General features: G+C 42.3%; 1 protein-coding gene across 2 annotated transcripts in view; it reads left to right on the forward strand.

Annotated features, from left to right (window-relative positions):
* Window positions 1–786: 786 nt before the first annotated feature.
* The window catches only part of LOC106584450 (DNA-directed RNA polymerase, mitochondrial), a 47,983-nt gene continuing 30,020 nt past the window's right edge, over window positions 787–18,749 (forward strand). For both annotated transcript variants that reach the window (XM_045706004.2, XM_014169805.3), the window contains exons 1-5: window positions 787–987; window positions 7,642–7,740; window positions 7,851–8,719; window positions 8,819–8,952; window positions 12,126–12,312. In XM_045706004.2, the coding sequence (XP_045561960.1) occupies window positions 846–987; window positions 7,642–7,740; window positions 7,851–8,719; window positions 8,819–8,952; window positions 12,126–12,312 (1,431 nt within the window). In that variant the 5' untranslated portion in view covers window positions 787–845. The remainder of the gene's footprint in view (window positions 988–7,641; window positions 7,741–7,850; window positions 8,720–8,818; window positions 8,953–12,125; window positions 12,313–18,749) is intronic.

Below are 18,749 nucleotides of genomic sequence, written 5' to 3' on the forward strand. Positions count from 1 at the left end.
GAACTGTATTGTTGGTTAAAGGCTTGTAAGAAAGCATTTCACGGTAATGTCTACACCTGTTGTATTCGGCGCATGTGACAAACCCAATTTGACTTGATTTTTCACTGCACTGAGACTATAAACAAACTTTTTACATACTCTGAGTATAAAAAACATTAGAAACACCTGTTCTTTCCATGGCAGAGTGGCCAGGTGAACGAAGGTGACCGCTCTTATCCATTATTGATGTCACCTGTTAAAACCACTTCAATCAGTATATAGATGAAGGGAAGGAGACAGGTTAAAGAAGGATTTTTAAGCCTTGAAACATGGAATGTGTATCATTCAGAGGGTGACTGGGCAAGACAAAATATATTTAAGTGACTTTGAACTGAGTATGGTAGTAGGTGCGAGGCGCACTGGCTTGGGTGTGTCATGAACTGCACCGCTGCCGGGTTTTCAAGCTCAGCAGTTCCCCATGTGTATCGAGAATGGCCCACCACCCAAAGGACATCTAGCCAACTTGATACAACTGTTTCGACACCTTGTAGAGTCCATGGCCTGACGAATTGAGGCTGTTCTGATGGCCAAAGGGTGTTCAATGCAACATTTGGAAGGTGTTCCTAATGTTTTGTACACTCAGTACAAATTGCACAAATTTTATGTTTACTATTATATTTCTTTAACAAATAATATTCTACGCTCCTTTCAATACATAAAAAACAATTGTCTTGTTTCTAAATCTACAATTCGATTTATTAGTAGTCGTCTATCCTTGCCTATACTCTGCTCCTTTGTGTTCGATTAGCTTTGTCTTTTTCAAGATGGCAGCCTAGCGTGGAGAAGTGTTGTGCAGTTATGTAAACATGTCGCTATTGAGACTGTGTGCCTTACCAAAGTGTCTGAGTGGTCGAATATTGTTGGAAAGAAGTGTTCGTCGTGTTTCAAATGCTGGCCATTGCCACTACTTTCTTACACTCCGGAATAACGTTGAAAGACGAATATCAGGTAAATGTTGATGTCCCTTGCGCTTGCTAACTTGTTAAGTCAACGGGACGAGTGCTCAAGCATGCAGGATTCATATTTCAGACAGTGTTGTCAGACCTGGAAAGCGCACAGAATATCACTTGTGATATGTCTCAATGTATACAGTATGTTTGTAATGATGCATGATAATCGTTAGATAAATTAACTGACCAGCCACCCCCTCAATCCTGTTGTGATTTTTGTAGCCATGCAGCTAGCTGGGTAACGTTACATTACTTAGACATCAGAGGTCGTTGGCTGATAAATGCCAATATATACATTTATTTTTAAGACTTTGCTAATCCATACTAAATGGCAAATGAATTGACAAGTCAACCATCTACCTATGAGTTGGAATGTTTTGAAATGGCACATTTTGTCCATGAGCCAGATCCCCCAGATTTGGGCCGTCATGTCTCATAGACTTTTTTTTTTAAAGGTCCATGTCCCTAGAGTTGGAAAATGTGTGATAGCAGTGCAGCAATGTTAGCTTTCTGTGTGTTATCACTCTTACATCCATTAATTTTTTCCAACAGGGATTTTAACCTATGAGAAAATGTCAGTATACAACAAGTTATTGCTCGCTTATACCCTTTCATCATTGGACATTTTTTATTCACAATTATCCATCAGACACGGTTTCGGGTAAGTTCAGGTTAACAGAACTTTGACCTCAAGGGTATATACAGTTGAAGTCGTAAGTTTACATACACCTTAGCCAAATACATTTTAACTCCGTTTTTCACAATTCCTAACGTTTAATCCCAGTAAAAATTCCCTGTCTTAGGTCGGTTAGGATCACCACTTTTTTTTTAAGAATGAAATGTCAGAATAATAGTAGATTTATTTAATTCAGCTTTTATTTCTTTCATCACATTCCCAGTGTGTCAGAAGTTTACATACACTCAATTAGTATTTGGTAGCATTGCCTTTTAAATTGTTTAACTTGGGTCAAACATTTCAGGTAGCCTTCCACAAGATTCCCACAATAAGTCAGGTGAAATTTGGCCCATTCCCCCTGACAGAGCTGGTGTAACTGAGTCAGGTTTGTAGGCCTCCTTGCTCGCACACGCTTTTTCAGTTCTGCCCACAAATTTTCTATAGGATCGAGGTCAGGGCTTTTTAAGCCATTTTGCCACAACTTTGGAAGTATGCTTGGGGTCATTGTCCATTTGGAAGACCAAGCTTTAACTTCCTGACTGATGTCTTGATGTTGCTTCAATATATCCACATATTTTTCCTCCCTCATGATGCCATCTATTTTGTGAAGTGCACCAGTCCCTCCTGCAGCAAAGCACCCCCACAACATGATGCTGCCACCCCTGTGCTTCACAGTTGGGATGGTGTTCTTTGGCTTGCAAGCCTCCCCCTTTTTCCTCCAAACATAAAGATGGTCATTATGGCCAAACAGTTATGTTTTTGTTTCATCAGACCAGAGGACATTTCTCCAAAAAGTGTGATCTTTGTCCCCATGTGCAGTTGCAAACCGTAGCCTGGCTTTTTTATTGCGTTTTTGGAGCAGTGGCTTCTTTCGTGCTGAGCGGCATTTCAGGTTATGTCGATATAGGACTCGTTTTACTGTGGATAAAGAAACTTTTGTACCTGTTTCCTTCAGCATCTTCACAAGGTCCTTTGCTGCTGTTCAGGGATTGATTTGCACTTTTTGCACCAAAGTACGTTCATCTCTAGGAGACAGAACGCATCTCCTTCCTCAGCGGTGTGACAGCTGCGTGGTCCCATGGTGTTTATACTTGCGTACTATTGTTTGTACAGATGAACGTGGTACCTTCAGGCGTTTGGAAATTGCTCCCAAGGATGAACCAGACTTGTGGAGGTCTACAATTGTTTTCTGAGGTCTTGGCTGATTTCTTTTCATTTTCCCATGATGTCAAGCAAGGAGGCACTGAGTTTGAAGGTAGGCCTTGAAATACATCCACAGGTACACCTCCAATTGACTCAAATGATGTCAATTAGCCTATCAGAAGCTTCTAAAGCCATGATCATTTTCTGGAATTTTCCAAGCTGTTTAAAGGCACAGTCAACTTAGTGTATGTAAACTTCTGACCCACTGGAATTGTGATGCAGTGAGTTAAGTGAAATAATGTCTGTAAACGATTATTGGAAAAATGACTTGTCATGCACAAAGTAATGTCCTCACCGACTTGCCTAAACTATAGTTTGTTAACAAGAAATTTGTGGAGTGGTTGAAAAAAGAGTTTTAATGACTCCAACCTAAGTGTATGTAAACTTCCGACTTCAACTGTATCAGAATTACCTGTATAAATGGTTTTAAATCAGAAACCCTGATACATTTTAAACGTATGACAAGTGGTTCTGAAAGGTCATGACATTACATTTCACATTATGTAATATAACCAACTTTGATAGCACCAGCTACAACTATAGTTTATTTATTTTTTAAATCACCCATATTGTACCATTAATATTAGAATGTTTGGAGCTTAGCCATAGAAATCCATGTAATGAGGCAGCTATGTTTTTGGATTGTAATTTAAGTGCAATAAGCGCCAAATTGCACTTGCAATTGTGCAATTTGGTGCTTATTTCACTTAACCTCTCTGGGACCCGCAGTACACACTATCAACAGCCAGTGAAATAGCAGGGCTGCAAATTCAAAACAACAATAATCTCATAATTCAAATTTCTCAAACATACAAGTATTATACACCATTTTAAAGATAAGCTTCTCCTTAATCCAGCCACAGTGTCCGATTTCAAAAAGGCTTTACGGCAAAAACATTAGATTGTTAGGACAGCGCCTAAACAAGAAAAAACACACAGCCATTTTCCAAGCAAGGAGAGGCGTCACAAAAACCAGAAATACAGCTAAAATGAATCACTAACCTTTGATGATCTTCATCAGATGACACTCCCAGGACTCAATGTTACAAAATACATGTATGTTTTGTTCGATAAAGCTCATATTTACATTTTTCAATATTCTGAGTACAGAGCTCAGCCATCAAAGCAAGGTATACAGTTACCCGCCAAGTTCTGGAGTCAACTAAACTCAGAATTAGTATTATAAATCTTCACTTACCTTTGCTGATCTTCGTCGGAATGCACTCCCAGGACTCCCACTTCCACAAGAAATGTTTTGTTTTGTTCGATAAACTCCATATTTATGTCCAAATACCTCTGTTTTGTTTGCGCGTTCAGATCACTAATCCAAAGGCATAACGCGCAAGCGAAAAACCAGAGACGAAAAGTCAAATAGTTCCATTACCGTTCGTCGAAACATGTCAAACACTGTTTACAATCAATCCTTGTTTTTTTTTAACATAAATCTTCGATAATATTCCAACCAGACAATAGGGTATTCATTATAGAGGTAAAAGAAGGAAGGGCGCGCTTGCGCAGTAAACAACTCACTGGTCCCAGGCTTGAGTCAGCTCCTATTCTCTGCCCAGTAACAGTAGAAGCATAAAACAAGGTTCTAAAGACTGTTGACATCTAGTGGAAGCCTTAGGAAGTGCAAAATGACCCCACAGACACTGTAGTTTGAATAGGGATTAGATAAAAAAATCCAACCAGGAAGTGGCTTGTAGTTTTTCTATCAGGTTTTTGCCTGCCATATGACTTCTGTTATACTCACAGACATCATTCAAACAGTTTTAGAAACTTCAGAGTGTTTTCTATCCAAATCTACTAATAATATGCATATCCTGCCTTCTGCGACCGAGTAGCAGGCAGGTTAATTTGGGCACGTTATTCATCTGAATTTCTGAATACTGCCAACTGTCACCAAGAAGTTAAGTTACAATCCAAAAACATAGCTGCCTCATTACATGGATTTCTACGGCTAAGCTCCAAACATTGTAATATTAATGGCATAATATGGCTGATTATTTTATTTTTTATTGCCTATTCTTTTAAGAAAAAACTGCCCCAGGTCCTTCAAGTTGGATGGGTTCTGCTGGTGTACAGCAATCTTTAAGTCATACCACAGATTCTCAATTGGATTGAGGTCTGGCCTTTGACTAGGCCATTCCAAGACATTTAAATATTTTCCCTTAAGCCAGTTGAGTGTTGCTTTAGCAGTATGCTTAGGGTCATTGTCCTGCTGGAAGGTGAACCTCCGTCCCAGTCTCAAATCTCTGGAAGAGTGAAACAGGTTTCCCTCAATTTCCTTGTATTTAGCACCATCATTCCTTAACCTGTTAGGGCTAGGGGGCAGTATTTGCACGGCTGGATAAAAAAAATGTACCCGATTTAATCTGGTTACTAATCCTACCCAGTAACTAGAATATGCATATACTTATTATATATGGATAGAAAACACTCTAAAGTTTCTAAAACTGTTTGAATGGTGTCTGTGAGTATAACAGAACTCATTTGGCAGGCAAAACCCTGAGACATTTTCTGACAGGAAGTGGATACCTGATGTGTTGTATTACCTTTAAACCTATCCCATTGAAAAACACAGGGGCTGAGGAATATTTTGGCACTTCCTATTGCTTCCACTAGATGTCACCAGCCTTTACAAAGTGTTTGAGTCTTCTGGAGGGAGATCTGACCGAACAAGAGCCATGGAACGATGATGGCCCATTAGACACCTGGCGCGCGAGTTCATGTTGGGTACCCTCGTTCCAATACGTTATAAAAGAGTATGCATTCGTCCACCTTGAATATTATTCATGTTCTGGTTAAAAAAGGCCCTAATGATTTATGCTATACAACGTTTGACATGTTTCAACGAACGTAAATATATTTTTTCCCCTCGTTCATGACGAGAAGTCCGGCTGGCTTAGATCATGTGCTAACAAGACGGAGATTTTTGGACATAAATGATGAGCTTTTTTGAACAAAACTACATTCGTTATGGACCTGTGATACCTGGAAGTGACATCTGATGAAGAGAATCAAAGGTAATGGATTATTTACATAGTATTTTCGATTTTAGATCTCCCCAACATGACGTCTAGTCTGTATCGCAACGCGTATTTTTCTGGGCGCAGTGCTCAGATTATTGCAAAGTGTGATTTCCCAGTAAGGTTATTTTTAAATCTGGCAAGTTGATTGCGTTCAAGAGATGTAAATCTATAATTCTTTAAATGACAATATAATATTTTACCAATGTTTTCTAATTTTAATTATTTAATTTGTGGTGTTGACTTGACTGCCGGTTATTGGAGGGAAACGATTTCCTCAACATCAATGCCATAGTAAAACGCTGTTTTTGGATATAAATATGAACTTGATAGAACTAAAAATGCATGCATTGTCTAACATAATGTCCTAGGAGTGTCATCTGATGGAGATTGTAAAAGGTTAGTGCATCATTTTAGCTGGTTTTATGGTTTTGGTGACCCTGTCTTTGAATTGACAAAACATTACACACAACTCTTGTAAATGTACTGTCCTAACATACTCTAAATTTATGCTTTCGCCGTAAAACCTTTTTGAAATCGTAAAACGTGGTTAGATTAAGGAGATGTTTATCTTTCAAAGGGTGTAAAATAGTTGTATGTTTGAAAAATTTGAATTTTGACATTTATTTGGATTCAAATTTGCCGCTCTTGAAATGCACCTGCTGTTGATGGAGTGCACCACGGGGGGGACGCTAGCGTCCCACCTAGCCCATAGAGGTTAATTTCTGACCAGTTTCCCAGTCCCTGCCGATGGAGCGAAAAAAAGAAGAAAAAAAACACCCCCACAGCATGATGCTGCCACCACCATGCTTCACTGTTGTGATGGTGTTCTCGGGGTGATGAGTAATCTTGGGTTTGCACCAGACGTAGCGTTTTCCTTGATGGCAAAAAAGCTAAATTTTAGTCTCATCTGACCAGAGTACCTTCTTCCATATGTTTGGGGAGTCTCCCACATGTCTTTTGGCAAACACCAAACGTGTTTGCTTATTTTTGTTCTTTAAGCAATGACTTTTTACTAGCCACTCTTCCGTAAAGCCCAGCTCTGTGAAGTGTACCGCTTAAAGTAGTCCTATGGACAGATACTCCAATCTCTGCTGTGGAGCTTTGCAGCTCCTTCAGGGCTATCTTTGGTCTCTTTGTTGCCTCTCTGATTAATGCTCCTTGTCTGGTCCATGAGTTTTGGTGGGCGGCCCTCTCTTGGCAGGTTTGTTGTGGTGCCATATTCTTTAAAAAAAATGTATAATGAATTTAATGATTCTCCGTTGAATGTTCAAAGTTTGTGATATTTTTTTAAAACCCAACCCTGATCTGTTCTTCTCCACAACTTTGTCCCTGACCTGTTTGGAGAGCTCCTTGGTCTTCATGGTACCGCTTGCTTAGTGGTGTTGCAGACTCTGGGGCCTTTCAGAACAGGTGTATGTATACTGAGATCATGTGACAGATCATGTGACACTTAGATTGCACACAGGTGGACTTTATTTAACTAATTATGTGACTTCTGAAGGTAATTGGTTGCACCAGATCTTATTTAGGGACTTCAGAGCGAAGGGGGTGAATACATATGCACACCCCACTTTTCCATTTTAGATTTTTTAGAATTTTTTTAAACAAGTTATTTATTTCACTTCACCGATTTTGACTATTTTGTGTATGTCCATTACATGAAATCCCTTTTAAAACCATTTCAATTACAGGTTGTAATGCAACACTGTATATAGTAATTCTCACAACAATCTTCTTACAGATCCACCATGGACATCACAACGAAGACATTTATCAGCTCTGATCCCAAAGAAAGAGGATGGGAAAAAACGAGTATGGGAACAATCTCAGCTGTTAGATGGTATGTAATAAATTCCTTTTATCATGCATGTGATCCCTCAAATGCTTTTACATGTTTGTTTTCTATTATATCACAATGCTAGTATTTTGTCTCTCCCGTTCTTTTTCCAGTGCTTGAAGCCAGAATCCAGCAACTCCAATATGACATCGTTTTAGATGTCCAACATGCAAGGATACAATTTGTCAACACTCCCAAGTCAGGGAGAGAGGCTTCTTCAGGGAAGAGTCACAAAAATGTTTCTGGGGTGAGGACTGAGGTACCCAAGGTGGGGCAGAATATTAGTAAGGGAGGGGGACAGACTGGTAAGGGAGGGGGCAAAGATGCTTCAGCGTCCAAATCCCGCTGGATGGAGAAACTGATTCTGGAGAAGAAGGCTAAAACAAAGAAACTGAACCTGAAGCTAGGCATAGAAGATAAACCAGTGAAAAGCAGAAAAGGAAAACTGATGCTACCAGGAACCGCACAAAAAAACATATCGACAAAAGCAGGAGAAAAGACTGCATCAACCTCTAAAAAGAGCAAGACTCTGAAAAACCAAGAGCCAACTGCAAACCAAGTGCACACTATGGCAGATGCACCGGTTGCTGCTACAACTGTGCCTATTAGAAAAGCCAAAGGAAAGGGGAAAGCCTCGACGGAGCCGGCTCCTGAGTTGTCTGAGGTCAGGGACCAGGAGCTGGCTGAGCTGCAGAGGAAGGCGGAGGCCAAGGCCCAGGAGCTGGCTGAGGTGGAGAAGTTGGAGACGAAGCTTAACCAGTGGGCTATGTCCGCCAGCCCGGAGCTCGTGCAGGATAACAGCGAGGCCAGGATGTACGAGGGCGTCCAGCTTAGTGTGCATTGCTACCTGGAGGCCTGTGTGTTCTGTGGCGACATCGACCGAGCCCAGCGCCTCCTGCTCACTCACCACCGCATGATAAGCCGACGCAACCTGCTCAACATAGGACACTACAACGTCATGATGAGGGTCTGGGCCAAGAAGGTAAGTGCTGCTCACTCTTGTATTAGAATTCTAAAACATTTTATAGACTTGTGTAGACATTCTGCATTACCTCCTTATTCTCCATGTGGACAACTACAGGGCTCTTTGAACCAGATTGGACGTCTGTTCATTCTGGTAGAAGAGGCAGGTCTGAAGCCTAACCTCACCTCCTACTGTGCAGCACTGGAGTGTATGGGCCGAACCCCTAACTGTTCTCCAAAGGTCATTAACAGGTAGGCTAACCCACAGACAGCCATTTACAGAACTTAACTCATAACTGTAACTCTAGGTTCATCTGGAACTTGTTGACATTAGGTAAATATGATAATATTTAACTGTTAAACAAAACAATGCCTCAACTGCATTGGAAAGTGGGCTTTAAATGTGTAAGAGAATTGGTTGTGGTCTTGGATGATTATTACTAGATGGCCAGTGCATTTGTAGCCTGAGTTTCCCACTAGATGTCAGACTCTCCTCTTAGCTTTGCTGTTCATATTTCTCTTTATTCTAGCCGCCTCTGTGATCCAGTGTTAACGAGCGTGTCTAGAGATACTGGGATTTCAACACTGTTTAAATATGAGATCATCGATATTTCTACCCAGTTTTTTTTGAGTGCTGAGCACGTGGGCCAGCTGTGTGTGGAGAGGTGTTATGGGTGCCAGCGAAGCGTCTTTCCTGGAAGTGAGGAGGCACTAGGCAGGCATCCTGAATGAGAAGTCTCCATTGATGAGTAGTGATATTGCGTTTAGGCCAGTGGTGGTGTCGGTGACTGCATGCTACCTCCAGACAGATTTATTGCATGGCGACACGCATTGTGTAAACTGATATGTGTTTACAGGGCTCATCTGTGAAAGAGACCCTGGTCTCAGCATGACTCCCTGTCAAAATAATATAGACATAGTCCTGGGAGAGGGAGAGAGATCTCGCTATATCTTAATGAATGTCCCTTTCTGTTGTAGGCCAGGACAATATGCTGGCTGACTGTACAGAGACCGGGCCAAATGGATTTCAGTCAGGCCAAATGGATTGTGATTGATACTGTATGTGTTTGGTTGTTAACAACCTGCTGTCAGTAATTTGCTTATTGGATAAGGAAGTAACAGTCTGCTTGGTGAAACTCAATTTGTCAGTGTCAATATGCTGACTAGAACGTTAGGCTAATTCATAAAAAAAAATATCTGCAAAAACTGGCTGGTAATGGTATTGCAATTCATAACAGACTGTTCTATCCGATTTGGTATCTAGCCTTGTTATGTAGAACTGGGTCAAGGGTCAACTCAGAGAATCCTGAGTTGACCCTTGGTCAGTCTGTGGTTGTGGTGAAAGTGATGTTTTCATTTCGAGTGGTCTTTCAGACTATCATGACACTGACCCTCTTGTTTCCGGCTGTCCCGCCCTACTCTGCTGTCCCCCCTGAGAATGTCACCCTATGTAGCGTGGCCCAATGACAGAGCAGGTTGCAGAGCAGTAGGGGTGGATAGGGCCAGCTGGTTGGTCCATCGATCACTGTATGGTGATACCAATGACATTGTTGTTTTGCGGTGGTGCTCACTCTTCAGCCCAGCCATTACATCTTTCTCGCACACTGTTCTTCCTCCCCTTCCCCTGTTCGTCTCCAGTTCCCCCTCTCTGTCTCTAGCCGTACTGTATCTCCTGGCCTGATATGGTTTCCATTGTCCACAGTGGCACTGTGCCTGGCGGCTAGCATCCTTTTAAAGCACATCTCATTCCTACAGAAGTAAAGTTTATCTTCAGCTTTGTCTCTCACTCACTCACTCACTCACTCACTCACTCACTCACTCACTCACTCACTCACTCACTCACTCACTCACTCATCGTCTTCTTCGTGTACCCTTGTCAGCTCTCTGTGCTGCATGAGCTGATAGCAGTGTAATCCCCACCCCTTTCTCCTGTCTCGTTGTTCCTCCAGACCACACTGACAGAACAAGGCCTAATCCCCTCTTTGTTCAAGAGACACTGAGAAAATGACATTTTAAACAGTACAGAGAGTCTTTAATAGCCAATCCAATGTGTCGCTCCCAACCAGAAGTATTTTAACGATACCCAAAACATTCAAAGAAATCAGGGTGACACAAAAATGGAGGATTCCGTTTGGTACTGTGAATGCTATTTAATTACTGTCTTGCTTTGGAGGGCAAAGGAATACTCTGTCATTGATGACAAATCTCCCCCCCTCCGATACCTCCTACCTTTGTCTTTGTCACAGTGTCGCAGTATTCTGTTTTACTCCACTAGAGGGCAGTGCTAACACATAAGCCCTCCAGGGCCCTCTGTCTCTGGGTTACATCGAGGTGTTACACATCACATGCCACAGCATAACTTTTCCTTCCTATTGACAGATGGCATTCATACCGTGCTCTGAAACAGTCACATATAGGCGCAATTGACCTCAACCCCACATCCGGCTGTGATTGGGAGTCCCATAGGGCGGCGCACAATTGGCCCAGCGTCGTCCGGGGTAGGCCGTCATTGTAAATAAGAATTTGTTCTTAACTGACTTGCCTAGTTAAATAAAGCTTCACTTTTTTTTTTTTTTTTATCCTATGAGTAGAGTAAAATAGAATAATTCTTGAATCTGTAGTAACTAGACTGGACTAGAATGAAACAGAACAGAACACTATTTCCAGCATGCCATGCGGCCATGCTGTCTGACACAAAACATGCCTCTTCTCAGACATTCAGGTTGACTTAGCTTAGTAGTACACTTCAGCTTTGTCTCTTGTTTAGTTCCCAAAGGCTCCATCGGTTATCCAACGGGCCGCTTTGAATTAGCCAGGCCTTAGTTTCCTCAATTCCTCTTCAGCTTCAGTTGTTGCTCCATACACTACATTCTGTATTCCACTGGCTGTGTGCACATCGCTATCTCCTGAATTCAACAGTCCAGTCATGGCAGGTGTGGAGTCTCCGGATGACCATCATTTGAATTAAAATGACACAACGTGCTCTGTGACCTGTTTGTGGACTGCCTGATATTTCCAATGCTTCTGGGGCAAAAATGATGTTTGTTATGCTGGCATTGTCAATCAGCATAATGAAGCCATGCATAATGATATCAGAGCCGAGGTGCTTTAAATATAATGAAGTCACCATGGGGCCACAGTAAACTAGACCAGACATTAGGTCTCGTTCACCTTATGAAGACCACGGTCAAAAAGTTGACTTCTATGTTGTTTATGCTGATGAAAGTACATGCCTAACTTTTTACTTCAAGCAAATAAGATAATATTACCTAAAGATTATCAACACTTGCCTTTATCTGTCCCCAAGGCACTTGTGTCATCTGTAATGGCTATTTGAAAGAAATATGCAAAATACAACTTTGTAGGGCGTACTGACTGAGGTTTGCTATCTTGTCTCTGACATTGTGTTTCCTGTCTGTCCTCAGGGTCCTGCGTCAGATAAAAGAGGATGGCCTGTGTGTGGAAGAGCTGTTCAGACTCTGTGTGTTCAGGCAGGATGAGAGAGACATGGTGCTGAGGGCCATCCACACCGTGGAACCAGACTTTCAACCCAGCATCAACGCTGTCCTGCACACTTACTCCTCACCGCTGGTCAAAGACTTCTACACAGAGGTAGGACACATGTCAACATATGAGTAGACACATCAACCCATCTGCAGAGGATGCAGAATTCAGAGACTTGGCTTTTATTGCTTGACCGGACCTGTCATTTTTGTTAGTTTTTTTGCTTATGAAGCGTTTTGAGATATCTATTATGAAAAGTGCTATAAACATGTAATAAATTATTATTTATTATGAATAGAGTAAAATATAATAATTATTAAATCTATAGTGACTGGACTAGAATGAAATAGAACACTCTTTCCATTGTTGGAGACAGAAATGTGTCTCTCTGTCCCTCGCTGTCATGCAGCCATGCTGTGTGACACAACGTCCTTTTTCTCAGTCTCGGGGTGTATACGTCTTGCAACAGAAACCGTTTATCGTTTATGAACCAAACAGAGCAAATTGAACGAAATGTGGAGGGACCTACCTGAATTTGAGCAACATAAACTAGTTTTTGTTGCAAAACGTTTCCTTTTGGAGTAAACGGTTTTGCAACAGACTAAACGTTTCGCAACAATCAGTGTAATAAATTCACCCCAGGCCTGGAGGGCTCTCTGAAAGCAGTGGTTGGACTGTGTCATGTGTTTGTCCTATAACAATCTCTATGTAATCATGGTGCAGTATTCAGCAGCATACCACCCTGCATCCCACTGCTCGCTTGCCTCTGAAGCTAAGCAGCATTGGTCCCTGGATGGGAGATCAGATGCTGCTGGAAGTGGTGTTGGAGGGCCAGTAGGAAGCACTCTTTCCTCTGGTCTAAAAAAATAATATCCCAGTGCCCCATGGCAGGACTGGGAACATTACCCTGCGTAAGTTGCTGTCTTTCGAATGGGACGATAAACGGGTGTCCTGAATCTCTGTGGTCACTAAAGATCCCATGGCACTTATCATAAGAGTAGGGGTGTTAACCCTGGTGTCCTGGCTAAAATCCCAATCTGGTCCTCATACCATCATGGCCACCTAATCATCCCCAGCTTCCAATTGGCTCATTCATCCCCTCTCCCCTGTAACTATTCCCCAGGTTGTTGCTGTAAATGAGAATGTGTTCTCAGTCAACTTACCTGATAATAAGGGTTAAATAAATAAAATGCATTTACACAGCGACTTACAGGAGCAATTCAAACCAAATCAAACTTTATTTGTCACATGCGCCGAATACAACGTGTAGACCTTACTGTGAAATGCTTACTTACAAGCCCTTAACACTTTCTCAAACTGCATTGTTGGTTAAAATATTTACCAAATAAACGAGGCTATGTACAGGGGGTACCGGTACTGAGTCAATGTTCTGGGTTACAGGTTAGGTGAGGTAATTTGTACGTGTAGGTAGGGGTAAAGTGACTATGCATAGATAATAAACAGCAAGTAGCAGAAGTGTTAAAAACAAATGGGGGGGGGGGTGGCTATTTGATTAATTGTTCAGCAGTCTTATGGCTAGTGGGTAGAAGCTCTTAAGGAGCCTTTTGGTCCTAGACTTGGTGCGGCGCTACAGCTTGGCGTGCGGTAGCAGAGTGAACAGTCTATGACTTGGGTGACTGGAGTCTTCTTAACAATTTTTTGGGGCTTTCCTCTGACACCTCCTAGTATATAGGTCCTGGATGTTGTTGCCTACCCTTACCACCTGGGGGCGGCCCATCAGGAAGTCCAGGATCCAGTTGCAGAGGGAGGTATTTAGTCCCAGAGTCCTTAGCTTAGTGTTGAGCTTTGTGGGCACTATGGTGTTGAACGCAGAGCTGTAGTCAATGAACAGCATTCTCACATAGGCATTCCTTTTGTCCAGGTGGGAAAGGGCAGTGTGGAGTGTGATTGAGATTGTGTCATCTGTGGATCTGTTGGGGCGGTATGTGAATTGGAGTGGGTCTAGGGTATCCGGGATGATGCTGTTGTGAGCCATGACCAGCCTTTCAAAGCACTTCATGGCTACTGACGTGAGAACTACGGGGTGGTAATCATTGTGCATAGGGACTATGGTGGTCTGCTTGAAACATGTAGGTATTACAGACTCGGTCAGGGAGAGGTTGAAAATGTCAGTGAAGACACTTGCCAGTTGGTCAGTGCATGCTTTGAGTACATGTTCTGGTAATCTGCCCCCCCTGCTTTGAGTACACGTCCTGGTAATCTGGCCCCGCAGCTTTGTGAATGTTGATCTGTTTTAAGGTCTTGCTCACATTGGCTACCGAAAGCATTATCACACTGTTGTCCTGAACAGCTGGTGCTCTCATGCGTGCTTCATTGTTGCTTAAAAGGCATTTAGCTCGTCTGGTAGGCTTGCGTCACTGGGCAGCTCGCGCCTGGGTTTCCCTTTGTAGTCCGTAATAGTTTTCAAGCCCTGCCACATCCGACGAGAGTAAGAACTGGTGTAGGATTCAATCTTAATCCTGTATTGACGCTTTGCCTGTTTGATGGTTCGTCTGAGGGCATAGTGGGATTTCTGTTAGGGTTAAGTGGTGCTGCTATGCTTTCTCACATGATTCACTTACAGCCTTTTTGCCATACATTATGTATTTTTAGCTGCGCTTGCACCATGGGGAGGGGGGAGAGAGGGAGAGTTGTTTTTTAACTCGGTGCCAAGTTTTCATAACACCATCTCATGGGAAGTCGAAACTGCACATTAGAATAATATATATACTAGGTACTATTTGTAAATTAGATGTGCAGAAATGCAGTTGGATCTAGTGTTTGGAGATTCTGTGTTCTCCTGTGAGAGGGATATTTCATTTCTATCATTATGAGCCAACTCATTAATCTTGGTTGCCCTACTGCACTTGATCTACGGTTTGGCTGACAGGTCTGCCTTTGCCAGGGGTCCTAGCTAGAAGAGCGAGCGAGAAGGAAAGGGAGGGAGGCTTGGTAGTTGTCTCATTCCGGTCCATGCTGGCTCTGCGCCGTCTCTGGACAATCTCTGCCCCTGGGCAGAAACAAGCGTCTGACACACTTCTACACACGCAAACAACAATACACATGAACATAATTATTATTCAGTCCTCTCTCATGGCCCAGCATGAACTGCCATAGACACACTGAAACAGAATGTTATAACAGAAGAGTGTCCGCTAAATGACTAAAATGTAAATGTATGCGTCCAAATACATCAGTGTATATACTGTAGTTCCTCAGCAGCAAAGCTTGCTCTTTAAATAAGACTAGTATTGTGCCATGCTTTAGTGCCTTAGAGCCAGTGACCAAGTGACTTATCTCCCGCGTAACCTTTAGCTTTGTTTTCGCTGCCGTTCAAGCGGCCTCTCCTTTGCGGACATATTTACTGTGTCTCTTCCTGTGTCTCCCGGGTTAATAAAGAGACACCGTACATCAACCCCTCTATGAAGTGTTAACTGATAATACCCAGATGTCCTTGCACAGGTCACGGACGCCCTCTTTCAATAATAAATGACAACATGTAAAAGTACACAGGCCCTCTCAGTATGTAGGCCTACTCAGTACCCTTCTCACTGGACCACTTAGCCAGCTGTGTGTTTATATAATGAGATGTATGTGCCGCCACTTTCTATGAGCTTTTTAATTGGGTGCCAGCCAGACCTTTGGTGCAGGTTAAGCTTAAAGCAGCAGCATGTAAAGCTGCAGTATAAGCATATTTCTTTTTTTAATTGGACACGGGAGGGTGATGGGATGGATGTTAATTTGCATAGCTACTGGCTGTCAATTGAGGCTCTGTGTTTGGTTTGTGTTAGTTTGGGCCCTCGTGTCCTCTTTATTGCTGTCAGGTGACTGCAGGCAAAGGGGGAATGGTGGCGTGGGCCTGGCTTAGTCCATTTCGTGCCATCACTCCAAGCACCAAACACAGAGAGACACACACACACACACACAGACAGAACTACACTGACCTTAAATGTGTTACCATCCAATTATAGATGTAAACATATGCGTTTACAAAGGAGTATGAATATTCATATCATTTGATTTTCAGTTTCATCTCGGAAATGAAATGCCGAGCAGTCAAGGTACCAGCCCACAGTAATTGATGGAGCACGCAGATGTGACTACACCTTATTACGCCGAGCATAATGAGCCATCTGTTTACGTTATAGTCTTGTGGAGCTGAATGTCTAGTGATTAAGCCTGGGTGATGTTCTGTGTGTTGGCAGCAGACTAAGCATTTAGTGCAGGGTTCCCCAACTGGCCAAATTTGGCCCGCGGGTGATTTTATTTGTCACCCCAAGTTTTCTGAGCAATTTGTATTTGTAATAATGACAATTACAACAATACTGAATGAACACTTTTATTTCAAGTTAATATAATACATCAATAAAATCAATTTAGCCTCAAATAAATAATGAAACATGTTCAATTTGGTTTAAATAATGCAAAAACAAAGTGTTGGAGAAGAAAGTAAAAGTGCAATATGTGCCATGTCAAAAAGCTAACGTTTAAGTTCCTTGCTCAGAACATGAGAACATATGAAAGCTGGTGGTTCCTTTTAACATGAGTCTTCAATATTCCCAGGTAAGAAGTTTTAGGTTGTAGTTATTATAGGACTATTTCTCTCTATGCCATTTGTATTTCATATACCGTTGACTATTGGATGTTCTTATAGGCACTTTAGTATTGCCAGTGTAACAGTATAGCTTCCGTCCCTCTCCTCGCTCGAACCAGGAACACATCCACAACAGCCACCCTTGAAGCATTGTTACCCATCGCTCCACAAAAGCCGTGGCCCTTGCAGAGCAAGGGGAACAACTACTTCAAGGTCTCAGAGCGAGTGACGTCACCGATTTGAAACGCTATCAGCGCGCACCCCGCTAACTAGCTAGCCATTTCACATCCGTTACACCAGCCTAATCTCGGGAGTTCATAGGCTTGAAGTCATAAACAGCTCAATGCTTGAAGAGCTGCTGGCAAACGCACGAAAGTGCTGTTTGAATGAATACTTACAAGCCTGCTGCTGCCTACCACCGCTCAGCCAGACTGCTCTATCAAATATCAAATCATAGACTTAATTATAACCTAATAACACACAGAAATATGAGCCTTAGGTCATTAATATGGTCAAATCCGGAAAGTATAATTTCGAAAACAAAACGTTTATTCTTTCAGTGAAATACGGAACCGTTCCGTATTTTATCTAACAGGTGGCATCCATAAGTCTAAATATTCCTGTTACATTGCACAACTTTCAATGTTATGTCATAATTACGTAAAATTCTGGCAAATTAGTTTGCAAGGAGCCAGGCGGCCCAAACTGTTGCATATAACCTGACTCTGCGTGCAATTAACGCAAGAGAAGAGACACAATTTCCCTAGTTTAATATTGCCTGCTAACCTGGATTTCTTTTAACTAAATATGCAGGTTTAAAAAAATATACTTCTGTGTATTGATTTTAAGAAAGGCGTTGATGTTTATGGTTAGGTACACATTGGTGCAACGACAGTGCTTTTTTCGCGAATGCGCTTGTTAAATAACCGTTTGGTGAAGTAGGCTGTGATTCAATGATAAATTAACAGGCACCGCATCGATTATATGCAACGCGAGATGCCGTTCTGCACACCACTGTTGTACTGCGCCGTTATTTGCCTGTTTGTAGCCCGCCTGTTATCGTGCACGATTCTTGTCCTTCGACCTCTCATCAACGAGCTGTTTTCACCTACAGGACTGCCACTGACTGGATGTTTTGTTTTTTTGGTTGCACAATTCTCCGTGAACCCTAGACACTGTCGTGCGTGAAAATCCCAGGACGATCATACCACGCTCAAAGTCGCTCAGGTCACTTGTTTTTCCCATTCTAACGTTCAATCAAACAGTTACCGAATGCCTCGATGCCTGTCTGCCTCCTTTTTATAGCAAGCCATGGGAACGTGACTCACGGTCTGTAGGAGCGAACCATTTTTGTGAACAGGGTTGTGTACCTAATAAATTGGCCACAGAGTGTATGTGATCGTATACAAATGTAAGAAAAGTTTGAGATTATGGTTTAGTCAAATATTATATATGTTTGGGCTTCTTGCGGTCAATTTGCAGTCTACAAATTATTTGTAATTGTGTTCCTGCCCCTTGACCAACCGCTAAAGAAAAAATCTACCCTCGGCTGAATCTAGTTGATAATCCCTGGTCTAGTAATTAAGGCTGCGTAATGCTTTGTGTGTTGGCAGCTGACTGCGCTGTCAACACACACTCAGCGATGTACCCTGACCTGATCGAACCCTCCCCATCACAACACACTCATATTTTTCAGAATACAGACACGCACCTTCTTTTTGGCTAGGACTGTACACACACACACACACACACACACACACACACACACAGAGAGAGAGCCTGGACAAACATGCTCGAATGTGCACACACGCATTCCAAAATAGCTATGTGTGTATTCTCAATGTATCTAATATTGATTCTGATAATAGACATTAGGTCTAATGTATGCTCCCTTCCAGTGTCTCTCTCCTGTGATGTAATAGTCTCTCCCTGGAAAACCCTGTCTGTGTAT

Source organism: Salmo salar, chromosome 23, assembly GCF_965601325.2.
Source record: "Salmo salar chromosome 23, fSalSal1, whole genome shotgun sequence".
In the NCBI taxonomy this organism is placed as follows: domain Eukaryota; kingdom Metazoa; phylum Chordata; class Actinopteri; order Salmoniformes; family Salmonidae; genus Salmo; species Salmo salar.